This window comes from Sorex araneus, chromosome 10, assembly GCF_027595985.1.
Source record: "Sorex araneus isolate mSorAra2 chromosome 10, mSorAra2.pri, whole genome shotgun sequence".
Taxonomy (NCBI): domain Eukaryota; kingdom Metazoa; phylum Chordata; class Mammalia; order Eulipotyphla; family Soricidae; genus Sorex; species Sorex araneus.
The window spans coordinates 48,462,548-48,487,332 of record NC_073311.1 but is presented as its reverse complement, the minus strand read 5'-3'; the positions used below and the strand labels follow the sequence as shown (position 1 = coordinate 48,487,332).

Sequence of the window (24,785 nt, the reverse complement as noted above, 5' to 3'; positions counted from 1 at the left end):
TGGGGACACTGGTGGTGGGACTGATGTCTGGTCACTGGCTGCCTGAGCCTTGAAATCATGATGCCTCAGTATGAAGAGGAAACGGACGGGCTGGGTGTCCCGGGCTCACAACGGGCCCTGGCTCTTTAAGGGCCGGACTCCCTGAGGCCAACAGCATTGAAGTGGGCCCCGCCAGAGTCACGACCCTGCTATGGCCTCGCTTTTCTTGGTGGCTGCAAGGCCCAGGGCAGGATCTCAGCCCCCTCACGGCCACTCCAGGGCAGCCCCTGCTGTGTCCAGGTGTTGGGAGAGAGCGGCCTGCTATGGGACCTGCTCAGAGGCCTCTCTCGGGCGGAAGGTCTCAGGTCGTCAGGAAGTGAACGGCCCTGGGGTCCCCTTTTGGGCCAGATGCAGCCCACCGAGGTCAGATGCAGCCCACCGAGGCCGGGTCAGTCCCAGATGTGGCTCTTCTTCATCTTACGGGGGAGGGTCCGCACAAGGCACAGTCCTGCCCTGGCCCTGAGGAGACCCCAGAGCAGGGACAGTGCCCAGGGTCGAGCTGTCCCCAGGCCTGGGCTGCCGAGCCCACCAGCAAACACTGGAACGATAACTCCAGGGACCCCCCAAGTAACCCCGGCTAATAGGTGCCTCTCGGCTTCCAGCTCACGCTTCCAACTGTCCTGGGCACTCCATGGTGGCCTCACTGACGGGGGTAGGGGACACCGAGGGACCAGCACCGAGGGACCAGCACCCCCGGCGGGCCAGCCTGGACACACGGGCCCCAGCGGTGTCCAGCCAGGCTCAGTCCTCCAGAAAGGTCCGTGCAGAGCTGGCCGGGAGGGAATGTGCGTGAGCTGCATGGACGAGGGCCAGGGCTGGCCACGCGGGCATCCGAGGAGGCCGGAGCAGGGAAGCAGCTGCAGGGCCCCGCGGAGACCCCAGACCCACTGAGCCCCCGAGAGCCGGGGGCAGGGCCGGGCCCTCTTGGCCTTGGGGAAGAATCTTTCCCTCCCGGGTCTCCTTAGGGCCCTGGCTCTGTGAGGGGGACACCAGCTCCCTGGCTCCACCCCCCAGTCCTGGCCATGTGCTCATCCCCCGGCCCAGGAGTCAGGCTTGCTGGAAGGTTCTAGCCCCCTTTCTTACCCGGCGACCTCACTGCCGGAGTCTCACCCACCGGGGAGGGTGTTTGCCCTGCACTCGACTAACCCAGGTTTGGACACTGCGTGGCTTCATGCCTCCTCCAGGAGGCCCCCCCAATCTCCCCTACCTGAGAAAACACCTGGGCCTCGGCTCACTTTTCCTGAAAGCCCCACACCCCCCCCCACATACACTGTATTAGAAATAACAAGTGACTCAGTGTTACCCAGGAAAGGGACTTAATCCTTCTACCATAGTAGGTGTTCCAACCCGGCACATAGTAGGTGCTCCACCTGGCACACAGTAGGTGCTCCACCTAGCACTTAGTAAGGTGCTCTATCTGGCACATAGTAGGTACTCAATTAGTGCTGCAGGGATGCATGGATTTGAAGAGCAGGGGCAGTGTGAGGAGAGGCCGTGGCTGGTCCCCAGGGAGACAGTGGGAGGGAGGGAACCCTCTGTACCCAGAGTGCCTCCACCCCAAACTTGGTGTTCGGGCCACGGCGGGACTCACATGAAAGATGGGGTACTTCACATAGCCGATCTCGATGCAGGTGCCGTCATTCGTGGGTTTGCTCGAGAGGAGCGCTTTGAACCTGAGCATGAACACAGACAGACTCACAGACCAGCCTCTGGTGGCAGATGGGGTGTCACGTCCCCTCCCTCCACCCCGGAGAACAAGGACGCGTCCGTGGATTTCTCAGTTTAGTTGCTGCCTCCTTGTGACCCTCAGTTCCCTCCAGGGTAAGATGCCAGACTCCCGTTTGAAGGTAAAAATCAACTCAAAAACAGGGCTAGAGGGGCTGGAGCAATAACACAGCGGGGAGGGTGTTTGCCCTGCACTCGACTAACCCAGGTTTGATCCCCAGCATCCCATAAGGTCCCCAGAGCACTGCCAGGAGTAATTCCTGAGTGCAGAGTCAGGAGTAACCCCTGTACATCTCTAGGTGTTACCCAAAAAGAAAAAAAAAACAAAAACTAATCAAACCAGGGATAGAAGACTGCAGAGAGGGCCCCGTGGGTGGGCCAGGTTCTGGGCCTGGCACCGCAATGTCCTCGGAGCACTGTCAGGAGATGCTCCTCAGCACTGCCACGTGTTGCCCCTAAACCCAAAAAAGCCATACAAAACCCCAAACAAACAAACAAACAACTAAACAAACTCCGCCCCTTCCCCCAGAGAGAGCACAGCAGGGAGGGCACTTTCCTTGCCTGCGGCTGACCCAGGTTCGATCTCTGGCATCCCATTTGGTCCCTGAGCACCAGCAGGAGGAATTCCTGAGCGCAGAGCCAGGAGTAAGCCCTGAGCATCGCCAGGTGTGGTAAAAAGTAAAGGAACAAAACAAACCCAGGAGACTGCAGCCATGTGCTGGGATTGATGCAGTGGCCACACTGGATGATGACACATGGTTGAAATGTCCCACCCTCACTATCACCGAGCGGACGGTCAAGTCCAATGCCCGGGAGTACATGGCGGTCACTCATCTCTAGAGCTGGCCCTGACTGCTGCCTGCCTCCTGGCCACCATGCATCCTCTGGCCTCTCTGGGCTGCCCCTTGGGGCACCTCAGAGCTTTGGACTTGGTGTCTGTCTGTCTGTCTGTCTGTGAAGGGGCCCATTCGCTCCATGTGGTGTCCCCAGAGCCACGCGGCATGCAGCGAGAGTCTCGGCTGCCATCTCTGTGACGCTGCGTGACGTGGTGTTTGTGGGGACAGTGGGGTGACCCCCCCATTGGTCACTGTGAGCGGGTGGCCCATGCCCTGCGCCCCTCCAGCCTGGCTTTGGAGAGGCCGTTGGGACGGACGCTCCTGGTTCAGTGACATCTCGGTGGCCTGGGAGCCTGGCCCCCGCGTACCTGGGCGAGGCCGTGAAGAGCAGCACTTTGTGGGCGTAGAAGGGCCGGCCTTCCACCAGGAAGGTGACGTCCGACATCTCTTTGTTGTTGAGGAAATGCGGATCTGCGAGAGGAAAGGGCGGGGGTCCCTGAGTGGCGGCGTCCCCTCTCCCCCAAGGAGCTCACGGCAGACCCCGGGGATAAAACGCTCTTTGACAGGACGGATGGACAAAGGGACACACAGTCACCCAGATCCCCATATGCTGGAAAGCCCCAAGCGGTTCTGCCACTGAAAATAGCGTTTCCCACTAAGGAAGGGTTCCCTGGGGCCAGGGTGCAGGCAGCTGGGGAACCGGTCAGCTCTGCCCACCTGGGGGGCCCCTTCTCCGGCTCAGTGCTCTCGCTGCCTCGGGCAGAGGGAGACCCGGTGGTCTGCCAAGTGGGCGGGCACACGGGGGTGCCCTCCATAGACTCAGAAACCCTGCAGCCTGCGTATCTCCTGGCCCTCCACCACGGCAGGAGCTTTCAGATATGAGTGAGGTGGAGGGACAGCGCGTGGTGCCAGGGAGGGGACCCAGCCCTCCCGCCTGCAAAGCCAGTGCCCAGCCCCCTGAGCTCAGCCTGGGTCCCCAGGTGGAAGTTTACATTTCAAATACATCTGGGGGGCTGGTGGGGGGGGGCACGTGGCTCTGTGGCAGAGCGGCTGCCTCGCATGGTGCAAGAGTCATATGGGGTCAGTTTCCAGCACGACCCTCCCTTCTTACCGCCCCCGCCCCCAGCCTAAAAATGTCAAAATCACCTGTCATTCCATCTTTGAAAAGTGTAAGCGCCAGATTCCCCGAACACTTCTAGGATCACCGGGAGCGAGAAGAGCGCTAACTTACACTCGCTCGCTCTCCTCTTTCTTTCAGGACTTTTTTTTTTAAATTAAAATTTATTTTAGGCTCAGTAGTTTACAATATTGTTAACGGTAGGTTGAACAGGTTGACCACTCAATACCCCTATTGCAAACCACAACACCCAAAAGGAAGGAAAGATATCAAATTGGAATGCCCCACCGCAGAGGCGGGGTGGGGTAGGGGGGATGGGATTGGAGGGGTGGGAGGGATACTGGGTTCATGGGTGGTGGAGAATGGACACTGGTGGAGGAATGGGCTCATTGCATGAGGGAAAAACAAGCATGAAAATGTGTGAATCTGTAACTGTACCCTCACAGTGACTCACTAATTAAAAAATAAATAAATTTAAATAAAATAATAATAATAATAATAATAAAAATCTTTCAAGGCTTTTTAGGTGGATCTTCCTCTTGCCTGCAACCAGCCTCTCTCAGCTCACTCTGGCTTCCCCGTCTGGCAACTCAGTCTTTCTACCGTTCCTGCCCACATTCGCAGGGAGGGCAAGAGGACCAGGCCTGGGCGATGCATGCCGAAAGTAGATAATGGACCAAACATGCTGGCCTCTCAGTGTCTGTGTTGCAAGCCCTAATGCCCCAAAGTAGAGAGAGAGTATGGGGAATATCGTCTGCCATGGAGGCAGGGGGAGGGTGGGAAAGGGAGGGTATAACCGGGATATTGGTGGTGGGGAATGTGCACTGGTGGAGGGATGGGTGTTTGATCATTGTGAGATTGTAACCCAAACATGAAAGCTTGTAACTATTTCACGGTGATTCAATAAAATTTAAAAAATTTAAAAAAAGAAAAAAAACTATTAAAAAAAAAAGAGGACCAGGCTTCCCAGCCCGCCCCAGTCTCCACCCTGCCCTATGGTCTTCCCCAGGGAACTGCACTCAGCCAGAGGAGCTGCCCAGCCCTCCAGGGATGCGACAGGGAGACTCTCATGGATCGTTCATGATTCACTTTTCTTGAAAGCAGGTCCCCAAAGCTCTACCTGATACCTGGCTGTTACCCTCGCTCGGAAGGCCATGCTGAAGATGTAGAGTCCAACACGCTCCGTGCTCTGCTTATCATTCTATCCTGCCCCCGTTTATCATTCTACCCTGTCCCCAGTTTCTTCCCCAGCCAAAGCTTCCAGCTTCTTGCCTGTCTTCCCAGGGAAGTACAATCTCGGCCTGAAAACCAGGCTTCTAATGGCCAGGGAAATAAATCTCACCAAATCCGGGGAGGAGAGTGCTACAGGAATTTCAGAAAAGCAGAGTTGGTCCTGTGCCCCTGAGCCTGACTCCGCAAATGTCTGCTCTGACCCCCACTCTCGGTGCACCGTGACCAGTGTCCGAAGTCATTTGATTGGTCTTTAGAACTTGCTGCATGGATACTATTTTAAGTATCATCTCTTTTCTACGTGGCAGCCATGTATGTGTGGGTTTGGTGCCTCCTGATTTGCCCACGTGACTGAGCATCAAGGGAACACCAACGGCCCTTGACTCAGCTGCTAAGTTTTTCCTCTAGGCAAAAAGCTTTCATTGAAATTAATGATTTAATTTTTTTTTCTTAATTACAAAGCAAAGGAGTAAGGGAGGGAAAGAAGGAAGGGAAGGAAGAATGAAAGAAGAAAAAAGGAAGGGAGGGAGGAGGGAAGAAGGAAGAAACAAGGGTAGGAAAGAATGAGGAAGAAAGGAAAGAAGGAAGGAAGGAAGGAAGGAAGGAAAAAGAAGGGAGGAAGCTCCTGTTAGTGGGGAGGGGCTGTGTCACACTTGGCGGTGCTCAGGGCTCGCTCCAGTGTGTGGATCACACAGGGTGCAGGGGCCTGAACCTAGGTTGGCCACATGCAAGGCCAGTGCCCTCCCTGCTGTACTGTCGCTCCGGCTCAGCTTCTCCTTTTGTTTTTACATGGCAGCCTTGCCTGGCAGAGCTGGGAGGCAGGGCCTGTGGTCGCAGAGCCTGAACTCAGGACCTACCACTCCTGGGCATGTGCTCTGCCGCTCGAACCATCTCACCAGCCCCCGATACATTATTTCAGAGGGCATCAAAAAATTCCTCAAACGCAGCTCTGTGGGTCCAGCCTTTCCATTTCTTGAAACTGGCTCACGTGTTTCCAGAGCAGTGGTTTGGGCCAGGAAGCAGCTCCCAGGGCCCAGTGTACCTGGTGCAGGTGCGGGCCCAGGTCTGGATGCCCAGCACCACCTGGTCCCCAGGAGCACCGAGCCAGGAGCATTTTGCGAGAATCGCCAGATGTGGCCCAAGAAAGCAAAAACCAACTCAACACAAAAAGCAGTGATTTGGCTCAGGTGCAGGATTTCAAATGCGTGTGTTTCTCAGCCGTTTTCTGTCTCTTTAGGAAGCTCAGAGCAGAGCGGAGGAGGCCGGCACCTTTGCTGGGAAACAAATCCTCTCTCCCGAATACTTCATACGTCCCTGGTGGCCAGGGGCCAGGCCGCGGGACAGCTGCCATATTGCACAGCCCCGGGCGCTGGAAGTGGACTCGGTCCTGCTGGGAAGGCTTCTGAGCAAACCCCAGAAGCCGTGGGCGGCCGGGCTCCAGGCTCCAGCCTCCCCGGGCTGCCTCCGTGGGCCTTCCCGCCCCCGCCAGCCCGGAGCAGTGACCTGAGACTTGACCGAGGAGCAGGGCTGAGCCAACTCAGAGCAAGTGTCTGGGAAAAACAAACAGTGACCGCGGCCATGCTCATGGGGTTTCCAAGCGCCCTGTCTATTCAGAGACCATCTCCTGTGTACACATGCGTGTGCCTTTACGAATTTGCGTCTATGCAAGAGTATGCACGCACCTGTGTGTGTGTCTGCAGGCACTGGGGCCTGAGCATGCACATACATGTGTGCCTGTGCATGCATATACATGTGTGCAGGCCTGCATGTATTGGTGGGGGTGCATGCACATACATAGGTGCGTGTCTGTGCATGTATATACATGTGAACACGCACGTGTGTCTGCATGCCTCAGGCCTCCATGGGTGTGCACGCTTGTCCCTCTCCCCTCCTAGTTCCATTAGAGGGACATTATTGGCTGATCACCAGCCTCTCCTTGTTCCTCCTGAGGGGGCATGAGGGACTTTGAGTTTAAATGGAACTGCCCGGCATAGTCCTGCCTCCTCCCGGAAGTACCTGTCTGCAGAGAATGCGGGGGCTCAGGGAGGCCAGTGACTACCAGACCCCACCTGTGACCGTGCGGGAAAGTCCTTCATTTATAGGCATGGGGCAGGGGAGGGGGCGAGGCGGAGGGGCTCAGGCCCCGGGAGTGTCCCTTGGGGAACACAGGTGCTCTCCCATCTCTAGTCCCCACCTTCTGATCCGGCTGCCCTGGGGTCCTCCCACCACGCCCCCGGCAGGACCCCGAGCACTCACCCAGGCGCGAGGTCTGCTTCCGCTTGATCTCCGTGAGCTTGGGGATGGGGTAGGGCCCGTAGCAGTGCGTGAAGATGACGCACAGCTGCTGGCTGATCACCTCGTTCTGGAAGACACAGAGCAGCTCTCGTAGCTGGGGGCTGCCTGGCTGGGCCTCACCCCAGAAGTCGCACACCCACAGCCCCCAGGAAAGGGGCGTGTGCAGGACCCTCCACCCCCCCTCCCACCCCGAGGGTCCTAGGCAGCACCTGGGCTGTGTGACCACTATTTCCCGTACAATCCTGACCTGAGCCAACGCTGCATTTATCACACATCCCCTCTCGCCTGCATCACTAGCTCTCCAATACGAAGTCCTTATTTCCCCTCAAAATGCACCTCTCCCGGTGCTCCAGAGTTTCGGAAGCTGCAGAATTACCCGGGATGCCTGCTTTCTGGGCACCAGCACAAATTGCTGCTGCCCTGCATGCTCCAAGATCCCCCAGCTGAGTTGCTTTCTGCGGGAAAGTAGGGCAGGGCAGAGCTCTGTGCAACACTGTAGCCGCCCGCCTGCTGGCTGGAGGAAGACCATCTGGGGGGGTCGTGAGTCTGGGGCCACAGCCAGCGGCGCTCAGGGCTCACTCTCGGCTCTGTGTTCAGGGAGCACTGCTGGCAGTGCCCGGGGATGATCCGGGATGTGGGGGTCAAGCCAAGGTCAGCCGCATGCGAGGCGAGTGCCTCTCCCCAGTCCTCTCTCCAGCCCAGGAGCCCGTTTCTGAGCCCTCCCCGCCCCGCCTCCCCCTTTGGGTCCCCGAGGCCTGTGAATCTTCCTGCAGATGCAGGTGGGTGAAGGGATGCTACAGATCAATGATGCTGTTTTGAATGGGGGCGAGAGGACTGAAACGGGCCGAGAGGACGAGTGAGAGAGAAAGCCTTGCAGAACCGTTGAAGAAAATTGGGTTAGCACACAGTTTGGAAGCATATACGCCTGGAAACAAAGGCCCTTCCACATGCACCAAGGTGGGCTGGAGCGGAAAGGAAGACGGGGAAGGACAGAGCAGCTGCCCATCAGAGGGGCTCTGCTCCTGCTTCCCTTTCCGCTTCGTCTGTCTTTGGGCGTGGTTTGGGAGCCACCCTCAGCCGTGCTCAGGAGCTACTCCTGGCTCGGTGCTCAGGACCAATCCCCCGAGGGATGTGAGGTACATGAGGAACCATATATGGTACCAGGAATTCAAACTGGAGTCCGCACGATGCAAGACAAGTGCCTTAAGCCTTGTCCTCTTTCACCCTGCTTTTCTTTTCTTTTCTTTTTTTTGCTTTTTTTTTTTTTGGGGGGGGGGAGGGTCACACCTGGCGATGCACAGGGGTTTTTCCTGGCTCATGCACTCAGGAATCACTCCCGGTGGTGCTCAGGGGACCATATGGGATGCTGGGAATCGAACCCGGGTCGGCCGCATGCAAGGCAAACACCCTCCCCGCTGTGCTATCGCTCCAGCCCCTTTTTTTTGCTTTTTGGGTTACACCCAGCAATGCTCAGGGGTCACTCCTGGCTCTGCACTCAGGAATTACCCCTGGCGGTGCTCAGGGGACCATATGGGATGCTGGGAATCGAACCTGGGTCGACTGCATGCAAGGCAAACGCCCTACCTGCTGTGCTGTCGCTCCAGCCCCTCTTTCTTTAATCTGTATTTTCTACCAAAAACAAATGCTGCTTTTTGTAATAAAAAAGATTAAGAGAGGGGATTCAGATGACTAATAATGGTTCAAGGTATTCTTCCTTTTTAATATTATTATTATTATTATTACTGCCATAGCACAGCGGGTAGGGTATTTGCTTTGAATGCGGCCGACCCGGGTTCGATTCCTCTGCCCCTCTTGGAGAGCCCGGCAAGCTACTGAGAGTATCCCTCCTGCACTGCAGAGCCCAGCAAGCTACCTGTGGTGTATTGGATATGCCAAAAACAGTAACAAGTCTCACAATGAAGACGCTACTGGTGCCCACTAGAGCAAATCGATGAGCAACGGGATGACAGTGAGAGTGACAGTGATTATTATTATTTGTATTTTGGGGCCTCACCTCGCTGTGTTCAGGGGCTATTCCCAGCTCAGAGTTCTAAGCACAGGAAACAGCCACCCCATGAAAACTTGCAAGTACACCTTCCCTACAGCCTCCGGGAAGGACACAGCTCTGCAGACACCTGGATTTGGGTGCCGAGAGCCGAGAGGCCCCCAGCAGAGAACCAGTAGTTCTAGGCAGAGAACCATATGCCCAGACTTCTGAGCCACAGGGACCGGGGAATAACCAACCAGTCGGTCTCCAGCTGTAAAGTTGAGGCCATTTGTTCTGCAGCAACAACAGAAAAATGAAAACGGCAAGAAAAAGGCGAGCAGAGGTTCCCAGACTTCTTTTGCCAACCTCTCCCTTTTCGGGGAAAAACAAAAAGAAATCAGAGGCTTCTCCCACGCTCACTGGATGGGTCCGGCAGGGATACCCCGGTGGGAAACGCTGACTTCGAGTTTGCTCCATGGGATCACGTTTCATGACCCCTGTGAGTCCCCTCTGTTGAACTGGATCAAACAAGCCCTGCTTGGTGTTAGTCAGAGGGCAGAGGGGTCAGGGGACACTGTGGCGCCGCCTCAGTTTTCTGTGAGCCTGAATTCTCAAAGGTGGAGCCTACAGTTAAAAATCCACCTCAGCACTTAACACAGTGGCTAGGGTACGGAATCAACCTGAGTGTCCAGTTCACAAACTGAAAACGAGGAACTCAGATTTGTAGAACTCACAAATCTACAAAGAGGACTAGCCAACAGGTCCATGACACCGGACCTGTCTATAAAGATGAGGAATTTTCCCACTGGGTCTACGGGGCAGGAATAGTTATGAACAAATAAAGGAAAGGGGGAGGGTAGATGGTTTAAGAATTGGCAAGAAATTCAATTTTATGTCCTCATTGTTTTTACTAAAAATCCATGTGTTAGTACATATTTTAAATATTTTAAAATATTTTGTTTTAAAAAATTAAACAAAATCTGTCCTCTGAGGCAATAGGATAATTGTGACAAAACCAATAAAGAGCACAGCCAGGAAAGGTGGAGGTCAAAGTCTCCTGGACTTTAATCCTTCATTATCCCAGCGGTTTGCTTAAGATAAGCATATCTCCAATGCAACAAACTATAAATCTATCCACCCACTTTTGTTTGTTGAATTTTTTTTTGTTTTGCTTTTTGGGTCACACCAGGCGATGCTCAGGGGTTATTCTAGGGTCTGCACTCAGGAATTACTCCTGGTGGTGCTTGGGGGACCAGATGGGATGCCGGGGATCGAACCCAGGTCAGCCGCGTGCAAGGCAAATGCACTACCCACTGTATTATCACTCCAGCCCCTATCCACGCACTTTTAAGCATCCATTCATCCCTCCCTCCCTCCCTCCCTCCCTCCCTCCCTCCCTCCCTCCCTCCCTCCCCAATCATCCATCCACCACTTTCCACCATGCCCCCAACCTTGCATCTGTCCATCCATCCATTTACCACCCACCAATCTACCCACCCATCCATACACCGTCCATCTGTCCACCCATCCATCTATCCATCCATCCCTTTATCTGTTCATCCATCCTTCAAGTACTGGCTCAGCATCTTCTGAGTGCTAGCTGCTGCGTGAAGGGTGACAGGGAGACACTCAAAGTCAGCACCCAAGATGTGGCTTTTTCTGAACTGTTCCGGCTGCTTCTCTTTCAGAGACCGGAATGCTAAAATAAAAACCTTTTGGCTGTGCCCTTGAATTCACCCATGTGTGTGGAGGTGCCTGCCACAGGAGCCTGCTGGTCCCTTGGATTCGAGACGGTTCTTCCTCGTGTGGGTTGGGAGGTCACCCCTGGCAGTGCCTCAGGGCTGGTCCGTGTCAGACCGACTTCCCAGCAGTGCTCAGAGGACCATGCGGTACCAGGGACTGAGCCTGGGCCAATAATATACCTCTGCTCAGCCCGCTGAACTTTCTCTCTGGCCCAAGTATTTTATTTCTATGTGTTTATTTGGGGTTTGGGGCCATATGCAGTGATGGTCTAAGGATGATCCTGCCTCTGTGCTCAGTGGCAGTTCCCAGGGGTGCTTGGGATACTCTACCAGGGATCAAACCAGGGTGGGCCACATGCAAGACAGTGCCCTTACTCCCTTGCATTTCCCTGGTCCAAAGATACTTTTTAAAAATTGCTTTATTGTAGCTTAGGGAATAGGACACTGTTTAAGTCTACGGTACTGATTCACAGAATTACAGCACAGCTGCAGCACGGAAGTGTCCATGACCAGCGAGGCTGTCCCTATGCCACCTCTGGTCTGACCTGCAACCCCCCTCGGTCCCCCAACACACCTTCCCCCTACTGCATGTTAATCAGCTCTGTAATCCAAAGCCAAGCTCTGTAATCCAAAACCATTGCTCAGAGCTGTTTATTCCCTGGTGCATCTCTCCTCCACAGATGAGTGAGATCATCTGGTACTTGTCCTCTCTCTGACGTATTTCACAGGATGCCCCACCACACAGGCAGTAGGCTGCAGGGTTTCACGTAGTCTCACAGCTACATAGTATCCATTGTTAAACACTGTGTCTTCCGGGTACTGCTGGGTACAGCCACCCACACAGCAACTCCAAAACAGAGCGAGTCACAGATCAGGTCCATTCCATCCTGCCTTCTTTAGCTGGGGGTAGGATGGGGTTGGGGGGTGTCTAGCGCTAACAGACTCACGGGCTAGCCAGTTCCTGCCCACAAGTGACCTCTAGTCCACTGCGGACACTAACTCCTGCACTCGGCTGTTAGTGGATGCAAATCCTCCCAACCTATAGGAGGTCTCGATCCCTGATACCCTGTAGCCCTCTGAGCACTGCCAGTCAGCACTGCTAGGTATGCTCCCCCCCCTCCCTGGCCCACCCCAGCAACAAGAATAACATTATTGCCTTCTTTTCTAAATAAGTGAATGGGGAGGCGCTGGGGAGATAGCCTAGCAGTAGGGCGCTGGCCTTGCATGCAGCTGACCTGGGTTCAGTCCCCGCCACCACCTATAGTCCCCTGAGACTTGCCAGGAGTGATCCCTAAGCACAGAGCTAGGAGTAAGCCCTGAGCACTGCAGGGTGTGGCCTCCAAACAGTAATTAAAAAAATAAGTGCCCATGTATTTTGGTCATATAGATTTCATTCGTAGCAGGGGACGTAGGCGTTCTATGAAGGGAGATAACAGAACATCTTCCTTCTAAATATACCTGAGAGAAGGTAATCTGAACTAAGAAAAATATAAAGTAAATTCCACATGGCAGAGCCTTGCAAGCTACCCGTGGCATACTCGATATGCCAAAGACAGAAACAACGACAGTCCTCATTCCCCTGATCCTGAAAGAGCCCCCAGTACACCATCGGGCTGGCTATACTAGCACGCGACAGGGACGAATGGATATGTTACTGGTGCCTGCTTGAGAAAATTGATGAACAACAGGATGACAGTGATACAGTGATAAAGTAAATAAGAACCAGTGAAGTGGAACTATCCTTTAGAGATAAAAGGGAATTCAGATCCCCTCCGATGAAGGCAAAGGAAAGGATTATGCGTCACTAGGAGATTTTCCTAAAGAATGGCTGGGATCCCCGAAACCAGCGTGTCTCAACGAGGAGCCTGATGCTATCTGGACAGTCCAAGGGTGAAAGCAGAGTCCTCGAGAGAGGCATGGCATGCTTAGGGGGCCAACTAGCAGGATGGGGGGGGGCACGGAAAGTTAGACCGGAAGAGGGATCAGGGTCAGGAAAAGGTGGAGAAACTGTAGGCTGGAGTAGTGGCTGGTGGGCTAGAGAGGTCGGCGGAAACCACGGTCTACTGCCTTGGCTGCTGGTAAGAGAAAGGAAAGGGCGAGACGGAAATGACAGTAAGCAAAAAGATGGGTTAAACATCTGAGACTTTGGTTTCATATGAGAGAGTAAGAAAGAAACTGCCACAGAGACAGGGGGTGGGGCGGGGTGGGGGTGGTGGGAGGGGTACTGCGGACATTGGTGGTGGGAAATGTGCACTGGTGGAGGGATGGATGTTGGATCATTGACTGAAACTCAGTCATGAAAGCTTTGTAACTGTATCTCACGATGATTCAATTAAAAAAATATACGACAGACAATATTCCCCATACTCTCTACTTTTGGGCATTATGACTTGCAACACAGACACTGAGAGGTTATTATGTCTGATCCATTATCTACTTTCAGCATGCATCTCCCATCCCAACTGGTTCCTCCAGCCATCATTTTCTTAGTGATCCCTTCTCTATTCCATCTGCCTTCTCCCCTCCGATCATGATTGTATGCCATGGAGGCAGGGAAGGGTGGAAAAGGGTGGGGGGTGTACGGGGGATATTGGTGGTGGGGAATGTGCACTGGTGGAGGGATGGGTGTTTGATCATTGGGTGACTGTAACCCAAACATGAAAGCTTGTAACTCTCTCACGGTGATTCAATACAATTAAAAAAAATATGTGAGGCTTTCTTGAGTTTCCTAATTATGGTCTGTGCAGTAGTGTATGTATGCTGTCAGAGGAGGGGTTTTGTTGTTGTTGTTGTTGTTGTTGCTTTTTGGGCCACACCCAGTGGTGCTCAGGGTGTACTCCTGGCTCTGCACTCAGGAATCACTCCTGGGGAGGCTTAGGGGACCAAATGGGATGCCGGGGGTTGAACCCATGTTGCGAGCGTACCGGGCAAGTGTCACACCTGCTGTACTATCTCTCTGGCCCCTGTCTGAGGAGGTTTTACATGTCTGAAGAGCAATATTGGAAGACAATAATGCCAGTACTGGGGGATGGAAATGAGAGCTGGTTTCTGTAATTCAAATGACAAAATTTGACAAAAGTACCTTACTGAGAACCTAAAAGAAATGGATGGATTCCTTGATTCCTACAATCTCCCAACACTGAAGAAAGAAGACCTGGAATACCTGAATAGACCCATCAATGTTAAGGAAATTGAAACGGTAATCAAAAACCTCCCCAAAAACAAAAGCCCAGGCCCAGATGGTTTCACTGGAGAATTCTTCCAAACATTTAAAGAAGACCTATTGCCTGTTTTCCTCAAACTTTTCCAGGAAATTGAAAAAACAGGAACTCTCCCAAACAGTTTCTATGAAGCACATATCTCCCTAATACCAAAAGCAAACAAAGACACCACTAAGAAAGAAAATTACAGACCAATTTCCCTGATGAACACCGATGCGAAGATCCTCAACAAAATACTAGCAAATAGGATCCAACAACTCATCAAAAAGATCATACATCACGACCAAGTGGGATTCATCCCAGGGATGCAAGGATGGTTTAACATTCGGAAATCAATCAACATAATCCAGCATATCAACAAAAGCAAAGATAAAAACCATATGATCATATCAATAGATGCAGAGAAAGCATTTGACAAGATCCAACATCCTTTCATGATGAAAACCCTCGCCAAAATGGGGTTTGGAGGAACTTTCCTCAAGATAGTCGAAGCCATCTATCACAAGCCTACGGCAAGCATTATCCTCAACGGGGAAAAACTAAGGGCCTTTCCTCTGAGATCAGGCACAAGACAAGGATGCCCACTCTCACCACTCCTCTTCAATATAGTACTGGAAGTACTTGCGATAGCTATTAGACAAGAAAAAGAGATTAAGGGCATCCAGATAGGAAGGGAAGAAATCAAACTCTCACTATTTGCAGACGACATGATACTATATCTAGAGAAGCCTAAAACCTCTACTAAGAAACTCTTAGAAACAATAGACTTATACAGTAAAGTTGCAGGCTACAAAATCAATACCCAAAAATCCATGGCCTTCATATATGCAAACAATGAGGCAGAGGAAAGGGACATGAAAAAAGCAATCCCATTCACAATCGTGCCCCAGAAAATCAAGTACCTCGGAATCAGCTTAACCAAGGAAGTAAAAGACCTTTACAAAGAAAACTACATAACGCTACTCCATGAAATCAAAGAGGACATGAGGAAATGGAAACATATACCCTGCTCGTGGATAGGGAGAATCAATGTTGTCAAAATGGCAATACTCCCTAAAGCATTATACAGATTCAATGCGATCCCTATAAATATACCCATGACACTCTTCAAAGAAATGGATCAAGCAATCCTAAAATTCATATGGAATAACAAACGTCCAAGGATAGCTAAAACAATTCTTGGGAAAAAGATGATGGGAGGCATCACCATCCCCAACCTCAAACTTTACTACAAAGCAGTAACAATTAAAACAGCATGGTACTGGAACAAAGGCAGAGCCGTAGGCCAATGGAACAGGGTGGAATATCCCTACACACAACCCCAAATGTATGACCATCTAATCTTTGATAAGGGAGCAAGAGATGTGAAGTGGAGCAAGGAAAGCCTCTTTAACAAATGGTGCTGGCACAACTGGACAACCACATGCAAAAAAATGGGTTTAGACCTTGACCTGACACCATGCACAAAAGTCAGATCAAAATGGATTAAAGACCTCAACATTAGACCACAAACCATAAGGTACATTGAAGACAAGGTCGGCGAAACCCTCCACGATATTGAAGATAAAGGTATCTTCAAAGGTGACACGGAACTAAGCAATCTAGTAAAAGCAGAGATCAACAAATGGGACTACATTAAACTAAAAAGCTTCTGCACCGCAAGAAATACATTGACCAGAATCCAAAGACTATCCACAGAATGGGAAAGGATATTTACACAATACCCATCAGATAAGGGGTTGATATCAATGGTATATAAAGCACTGGTTGAACTCTACAAGAAGAAAACATCCAACCCCATCAAAAAATGGGGCGAAGAAATGAACAGAAATTTTACCAAGGAAGAAATACGAATGGCCAAAAGGCACATGAAAAAGTGCTCTGCATCACTAATCATCAGAGAGATGCAGATCAAAACAACCATGAGATACCACCTCACACCACAGAGACTAGCACACATCCAAAAGAACAAAAGCAACCGCTGTTGGAGAGGATGTGGGGAGAAAGGGACCCTTCTTCACTGCTGGTGGGAATGCCGACTGGTTCAGCCCTTCTGGAAAACAATTTGGACGACTCTCAAAAAATTAGATATTGAATTCCCATTTGACCCAGCAATACCACTGCTGGGAATATATCCCAGAGAGGCAAAAAAGTACAATCGAAACAACATCTGCACATGTATGTTCATCGCAGCACTGTTTACAATAGCCAGAATCTGGAAAAAACCCGAATGCCCCAGAACGGATGACTGGTTGAGGAAACTTTGGTACATCTATACAATGGAATACTATGCAGCTGTTAGAAAAAAGGAGGTCAAGAATTTTGTAGTTAAGTGGATGGGCATGAAAAGTTTCATGCTGAGTGAAATGAGTCAGAAAGAGAGAGACAGACATAGAAAGATTGCACTCATCTATGGTATATAGAATAACAGAGTGGGAGACTAACACCCAAGAACTGTAGAAATAAGTACCAGGAGGTTGACTCCATGGCTTCGAGGCTGGCCTCACGTTCCGGGGACAGGTCAACTCAGAGAAGCGATCACCAACTACATTGTAGTCGAAGGCCATGTAGGGGAAGGGAGTTGCGGGCTGAATGAGGGCTAGAGACTGAGCACAGCGGCCACTCAACACCTTTATTGCAAACCACAACAGCTAATTAGAGAGAGAGAACAGAAGGGAATGCCTTGCCACAGTGGCAGGGTGGGGTGGGGGGGAGATGGGATTGGGGAGGGTGGGAGGGACACTGGGTTTACGGGTGGTGGAGAATGGGCACTGGTGAAGGGATGGGTTCCCGAACTTTGTATGAGGGAAGTATAAGCACAAAAGTGTATAAATATGTAACTGTACCCTCACGGTGATTCTCTAATTAAAAATAAATAAATTTAAAAATTAAAAAAAAAAAGTACCTTACTTGCTGGCCACAGTCCACTGAGCTCAGACCATCTCTCAAATCAGGGTTTACAGAGAGATGCTCGGGACTCTGGAGAGTAAGAAAGACAGAGCTGAAAAGTGTCCAGAGGGCTGGGCACATAGCGCCGAGGGCAAGACACTTGCTTTGCTGTGGCTGTGATAACAGTGGGGTCTGGGAACTGCCCAAGGTCTCTGAGGAGTGATCCCGAGCACAAAGCTGGTGCATTTCCTGAGCACTGCTAGGTGTGTGCCCCCAGCCTAAGAAAACATACAAGGAGTACTTGGAATACAGAACAAAGCAAAGCAAAGGAAGAGATCAAACAGAAATGTATAATGAGGGGGGTTAGTGACTCAGCAGAAAAGCACATGCCTTGCATGCATCTAACTGGGATTCAATCCCCAGCACCACACACAGAGGACCTATGCACAAAAAAATGAGAACGAGAACCAGACACTTAAATCCTCCAGCATCAGGAAGTACGGAATGAGGGCTGGGGAGATCGTACAGCAGATTTGGTCCTGCCTTGCACACGGTTGACCTGGGTTTGGTCTCTGGCTCCCTAGAAGGTCCCTTGATCACCACTAAAAGTGACTCCTGGGCACAGAGCCAGGAGTAAGCCCAAGTTTGCACCCCCCCCCCAAAAAAAAGAGAGATGTAGACAAATATAGCGTAAATGGTCTACGTATGCCAATTAAAAGGTAGCTATTAGCACAGTTGATGAAAAACTCTAATATGTGCTGTTTATAAGAAACTCACTTCAAACACCAAGAAACTGGCAATCGGAAAGTGAGAGGATGGAGAGAAAAAAAACACTGATCAAACACTGATCAAAGGAAAGCTGGGGCGGCTGTATTAACATCAGATAAAGCAGACTTCAAGGCAAAGGAAACGAGCTGACGCAGAGAGGTGCGTTGTGTGAAGAGAAAAGGGCTAATTCACCGAGAAGCCCTGGCAAGTCGGCAAAGGGTGAGCACTGGAGCTACCAACATGAGAAACGAGAACCAAGAGGAGGAAGAGATGCATCCACAACACCGCTGGAGACTGCCACCCCTCTCCTCGGTGATAAAGGTGGCATCCAGAACCCAAGAGCCTCTCCACCAACAGGGTCTCACTGACAGTGCAGGGCACACCCTCCTTGGCAGTAACACATACTCACTCCCCAGTGCTCTTGGACCAGAAATTGGGAGAGCGTCTGCTCAGGCCATACAACTAACCTCCACGGGGTGTGGCGATGCTCAGGGATCACTCCTGACTGGGGCCAGGGGGCCATACGGGGATTGAACCCGGGTTGGTCATGTGTAAGGCAAGAGCCCTACCTGCTGCACTTTCTCTCAGCCCCAATGTGTGGAAGCAGGGAAATAATGCACACTGGTTCTCTTACCACAACGGAACTAGAGATGAATAATTCAGAGCTAATAGGAAAATCTCCAAACCCTTGGAAACTAACCAATATACTTCTAAATAATCCATAAGTCAGAAAGGAAGCAAAACCCAAACAGGGAAAAGCATGTGGGACATCGGCCAGAATGGTTCTGAGGAGGAAAGAGACTCTGAGGAGTAAGTCTCAAATCAATAGTCAGAAGTTTCTAACTCAAGAACCTGGGTGGTGGGGAGGCGACAAAACCCACGTATAAAGAACAGCGATTAATGGAACTGCAAATGGAAATGCAGGCAAGGAAATAATGAAAGATATTTGGTTCTTTGAAAAGATGAATAAATAAGGCAAGTACTTGACTTGCTGTACTTATCTCTCCAACCCCAGAAACCTCAAAAATATCAATCTAAGGGTTGGGGATGTAGTTCAGAGGTAAAGGGAGAACATGCTTGCTGTGTATAATATAGGCTCTGAGTTCAACCCCTGGCAGAACAATGCGTTGTGTATTTGTGTACACAAATGGAAATAAACATGTTTAATTTTTTTAAATTTTCATTTTTTTTTTCTTTTTGGGTCACACCCAGCGATGCTCAGGAGTGACTCCTGGCTCATGCACTCAGGAATCACTCCTGGTGGGGAACCATATGGGATGCTGGGAATCGAACCTGGGTCGGCCGTGTGCAAGGCAAACGCCCTACCCGCTGTGCTATCGCTCCAGCCCCGAAATAAACATGTTTAAATAAAATGAAAAAAAAAAAAAAGAAAAGATGAATAAAACAGTCTCGGAGTAAGGATGAGACAGAGCACTTAGGCGTGAGGTTCTGGGCTGGATTCTGGATTCCCAGCACTGCATGGTCCCCTGAGCACTGCTAGCAGTGAGTCCTAAACATTGAACAGGGGCTAAGTCCTGAGCACAGCCAGCTGAGGCCCCCAAAATAAAAAAAAAAGAGAGACAAAAGTAACACAAGACAAAAGTTAGACTGAGAACCCTGTCGGAGGACTGAGGAGCAGAAGGGAGAACAGACGCACAAAATGATGCATAGAAGCGCCGTCCTCTCAGACTCCAAAGACGGACCCCACACACTCGGCCTGACAGCGCAGATGGAAGCAGAGTCCCCGGCCAGCGCAGCTACTCTGACTCGCCTGGCCTTAAACAGGCAGTCTGAAGGTGCTGTGGCCGCTAAGGGAGCTGAATTCATAAGAAAACAAAGCTCCCCCCGTTTTGGGTCTGGGGAAGAAACCCGCAGGCCCAGATTGAAAGGGAAGATACATAACTATCTTTATTTGCAGAGGACACGGTTGGCAGAGTAGAAAATTCCCCAAAAATCTACGAAGAAAAACTCCTAGAATAAATGAGTTCAGCAAGATCACAGGATAGAGGAGACAGCGACAAATCAAACATATTTCTATATACAACAGTGAACATAGGGACGAAAAGGGAAAAATAACAATATCATTCATAATTGGCCAGCAAAGAAATACGTGTAAAGCCAGCAAAACATGCCTCGGACTTGTCTCTCCCACAAGCCACAATAATGATGAATGATATCAAAGATCTACACACATGTTCAAGCACCGAGAGCCGTAACATCACAGAGAGGCCAATTCCCCCTAAAAATGACAGGTGAATGCAATCCCATCCAATGCTCAGCAATCTTCTTCTTCCTCTTCTTGTTGCTGACAAAACAGTTGCCTTCTAAAATTTATGCAAAAGACTATATCACTGTATCACTGTCATCCTGTTGCTCATCAATTTGCTCGAGCGGGCACCAGTAACGTCTCCATTGTGAGAATTGTTGTTACTGTTTTTGGCATATTGAATACGCCACAGGTAGCTTGCCAGGCTCTGCCGTGTGGGCAGGATACTCTCGGTAGCTTGCCGGGCTCTCCGAGAGGGGCGGGGGAATCGAACCTGGGTCAGCCGCGTGCAAGGGGAGCGCCCTACCCGCTGCGCTATCGCTCCAGTCCAAAAGGCTAACAGTTAAAATAATCTTGTAAAAGAAGACTAAACTGGGAGGAATCAGGTTCATAATTTCTTTTCTTTTTTTCTTTTTGAATCCCACCCGGCGATGCTCTGGAGTTACTTCTGGCTCTGCACTCAGGAATCTCTCCAGGGGACCATATGAGATGCTCGAACCCAGGTTGGCCATGTGCAAGGTGAATGCCCTCCCCGCTGTACTATTGCTCCAGCCCCAGGCTACCTAATTTTAAGATTTATTATAATCTTGTTTGTTTGTTGGCCACACCTGACTGTACACAGGGCGTCCTCCAGGCGCTGCACTCAGGGGTCACTCCTGGCAGGCTCAGGGGACCATATGGGATGCTGGGAATTGAGCCGGGGTCACCCATGTGCAGGGCATGCTCCCTACCAGCTGTTCCGTTGCTCCAGTCTTCAAAATTAGTTTTATAGATACAGGGATCCAGATTGTATAGAAGGACAGACACATAAATCACTGGGACAGAACAGAGAGCTCAGAAATGGATCCCTCAAATATGTCTAACTAGTTTTTAACAAAAGTGCAAAAGGAATACAATGAAAGAGAATAATCTTGTTAACAGACAGTGCTGAAGCCACTGAACCATCACTAATGAAAAGATAAAACTACCCAGCCTGGAGCCAAACAAAGCACACAATGAAAGCCTGCAGTCCCACGCCTCATGCAAAAGTGAATTCAAAATAAACCAGAGAAGTAAGTGTAAACCATCCAGTAAACACACACACACACACACACACACACACACACACACACACACACACACACACGGAAATAGTCACTTGGGGTTAGGCAAAGAACTGGAGAACTTGACATCCAAAGCATAATCTCCATAAGAAAGGGAGAGAGAAATCAGAGTTTGTCCAAGTGCAAAACTTTTGCTCTGTAAAGAGATTGTGGAGAAGGAGAAAGATAAGCTATAGGAGCGTGTAGAGAGAGCACAGTGGGTGAGGCGTCTGCCTTGCATGCAGCTAATCCAGGTTCTGTCCTTGGCACTGCTGACAGTCCCCTGAGCACTGCTGGGTAAGCCCCCCGCGCCCAAACAAAAACAAGAGTGGGAGAAAACAGTCTGGAGAGAAGCTCAAAGGGCGGGGAGCACAGGTCTGCGTGCTGGAGGCCTGGGGTCCGTTCCCATCAATGCACCGTCCCCGTGAGCTCTGCCAGGAGCGACCCTGGGCACCGACAGAGAGAGGAACAGCCCCCGAGCACTGCCAGGTGGGACACCCACCCCCAAAGCAAAAACAACAACAACAAAACGCAGAATGGGAGAACACATTTGCAAAGCACGTATCCAGGAGAGGGCCAGGCTCTGTCCACATAGAAAGGTCTCCCGCAGCTCAGCAGTAAGAAAGCAAACCATTTACTTGGAACATGAGCAAAACACATGAAGAGACCTTTCCCGGAAGGGGACCTGAGAGGTGAAGTCTGGCGTCCCCAGACAGCCCAGGGACGGACACTCAGGACACTCGGTAGAGACGTGACGGTAAACAACGAGTTGCCACGCCCAGACATGGCTCTGTGGGAGGGAGAGCACGGAAGGGGCGGCCACTCCGGTAAGCCGGTCAGCCGCTTCTTTAACAAGGAAGCCGAAGGGTGTTTCTCTGCACACACACAGCTGACCCAGGTTTGGTTCCCAGCACCCTATATGGTCCCTCAAGCCTCGCTAGGGGTAAGCCCCGGACACTGCTGGGTGTCCCCCTCAAAAAAACCACCCCCAAACCAAACACACGGTTTTGGTGGTGGAATATGGGCACTGGTGAAGGGTCGGGTGTTTGAACATTGTATAACTGAGACATAAGCCTGAGAACTTTGTAACTTTCCACATGGTGATTCAATAAAATAAATAGCTTAAACACACACACACACACACAAACACACACACACACGGGCCATGAGTGAGGCAGGAGTTAAGAGCCTGCCTTGCAGACAGCAGAGCTGGGTTGGCTCCCTGCCACTCCCTGGTCCCCTGGGCACAGTGGGCACAGTCCTCCAGGCCCCCAAACATTGCTGGCACCCTAGAGCCTGGGTAGTATCGGCTCCTCGGCACCTGACCTCCTTGCTGAGAACTGCCCTGCTAGGGTGTAAGCACCCTTGGCGCTGGAAACCCTCCCCGCTGCCCGAAGTCGAACCTGCCATGTAATACCACATTGCACCCCTAGGTGTCACAACAGAGGCTTTGGAACAAGGACCCCGAGACCACACCCAGCAGAGCTCAGGAATCTCTCCAGGAGATGGGAACCCAGTATCCGGGATCAAACTCAGGTCAGCCACGTGCCAGGCAAGTGCTCTAACTGCTATACTATCTCTCTGGCCCCCCGACAGTTTTTCTAAGCAAATCTCAGACATGTATTAGGACACACACACTCATTCACGCATAGTCACATGTGTCTCTCTCACGCACACACATACACCACCACCACCACCACCATCTCTCGAATTGACTGACTGCCACACTTGATCTCACACTAGCCAGGGGACTGGGCTGCAGGGACTGTGGAGGGCAGTGAGGTGCGATGACCTCTAGGGCATAAGAGCGGGGACCAGTGACCCCTTCCTTCACGGTCTCACACCTCTCTGAGCCTGGGCACCACCCCCCCACCCAAGGCATCACGTGTCAGAATAAAAATAAACCCCGTGGGCAGAGCACAGTGGGGTGGTCTCTTCCCACCTGAGCATAAGCCCCCATGGTAGAAGGAACCTTTCCTCTCGGTGCCCTGTACCTCGTAACAGAGACGGCTGCCCCCCCCCCCCCCCCGCCGCAAGTGACGCTGCAAGTCACTGAGCGTCTGAGGCCGGCCGTGGCTCTGGGCGGGCAGGCCCTCACCTTGCTGGCCTTCAGGATCTCGAACATCAGGGGCAGGCCCTGGGTGACCAGCTCCTCCGTGTACTCCTCCTCCTGGATGGTCTTGAACTCCTTCAGCAGGCACTGGATGAGGGGCCGGCGGTGCTGCTGGAAAGCCACGCGCAGGGACTCCAGCCACGTGTGCAGCGTCCACGGGACACCTGGGGGGGGCGGGGCGCGGGGAGGGAGGCGGGGAGACAGCCAAAGGAGAAGGCGCTTGTTGAGGGCCTGTTTCTGGGGCCGCGCCCGGAGGCCACCGAGACTGACTCGGGCGGGCAGAGCCCACGGCCACGGGGGGCGCTGCTCGAGGACGCACAGCTGCAGATGTGGAAGCGCCCACGCCCCCCGCTTCCCCCGGCTCCGGGCGCCCACGGCCGGCCCCGTGCTCAGGTCTGAAGGAGCTGCACGCAGACTGCGTGGGGTTGGAGGTGGGGGCCCGTGTGTGCTCATGGACACACCACCAGCTCCACTGGGCCTTGTGGGCAGCGAGCCAGCGTGGGCCACGGTGGGACTGAGGCCGACTGTGCACCCCGCCTGCACCTCGGGGATTCTCAGCACTGATCTCAGCACGGCTCACTGCTGTCGTGGCGACAAGCCCCCCTTGCCCAGCTGCCGCTCCACACTCCGTCCTCCCCCCTCGCCTAGGGTGCAGAGCGCGGTTGGCCAGACTGTTCTGGGCTGGACCCCCAAAAGCGAGAAGGGGCTGGCCTGCTTCTGGCTCAGGGCCACTCCAGGGAGCAGGGCCCCCAACTCCTGCGGGCTCGGTTCTGCGGGTGGGGACTGGCGGGGAGGGAAGCTGGGCTCAGCCTCCCAGCGGGCCGCTCCGTGGATCTGGGGGGTCGCTGCCTGGGATGATTGTTAAATATAAAGATTCCAGCCTTTGTCCATCCAGACCCTCGACAGCAGAGCCTCTGGGCACAGGGCCTGGCAATCTGCATCCACACAAGCTCCCAGATGCGAAGGGAAGGGCCTCGCCTGGGGCCCAGAGTCGGGCCATCCTGGAAGGATGACAGAAGGGACACGGGACTGGCAGGACGCTGCTGGCTGTGGACACAGTGGGGTGGCCTAGCCTGGAAGTGGTCCACCTGCAAACAGACCTCGTGTGTGTGTGTGTGTGTGTGTGTGTGTGTGTGTGTGTGTGTCTGTGAGAGAGAGAGAGAATGACAGAGACATCTAGTGGCAATGATCTTAGTTGTGAAGGATGCCATACATATGTGTGGTTGTGTGGGTATTGAGGTGCTTATGTGTGGTGTGTGGTGTGTTGTGTGTGTGTGAAGTGTGATATGTGTCTGGTGTTTGTGTGCAGTGTGGTGTGTGGGTGTGGGTGGGTTGTGATATGTGTGTGGAATGTGGTATGTGTGTGGAATGTGGTATGTGTGTGGAGTGTGGTGTGTGTGGAGTGTGGTGTGTATGGACTGTTGTGTGTATGTGTGGTATATGTGTGATGTGTGTATACTATGGTATGTTTGGTG

General features: G+C 52.1%; 1 protein-coding gene across 4 annotated transcripts in view; it reads right to left on the bottom strand.

The window, feature by feature from the left end:
- Window positions 1-24,785, bottom strand: part of ABTB3 (ankyrin repeat and BTB domain containing 3) — a 246,842-nt gene that overhangs the window by 7,659 nt on the left and 214,398 nt on the right. For all 4 annotated transcript variants that reach the window (XM_055118420.1, XM_055118419.1, XM_055118418.1 and 1 more), the window contains 4 exons: window positions 23,296-23,474; window positions 7,204-7,309; window positions 2,969-3,071; window positions 1,631-1,712 (listed from right to left, as the gene is read on the bottom strand). In XM_055118420.1, the coding sequence (XP_054974395.1) occupies window positions 1,631-1,712; window positions 2,969-3,071; window positions 7,204-7,309; window positions 23,296-23,474 (470 nt within the window). The remainder of the gene's footprint in view (window positions 1-1,630; window positions 1,713-2,968; window positions 3,072-7,203; window positions 7,310-23,295; window positions 23,475-24,785) is intronic.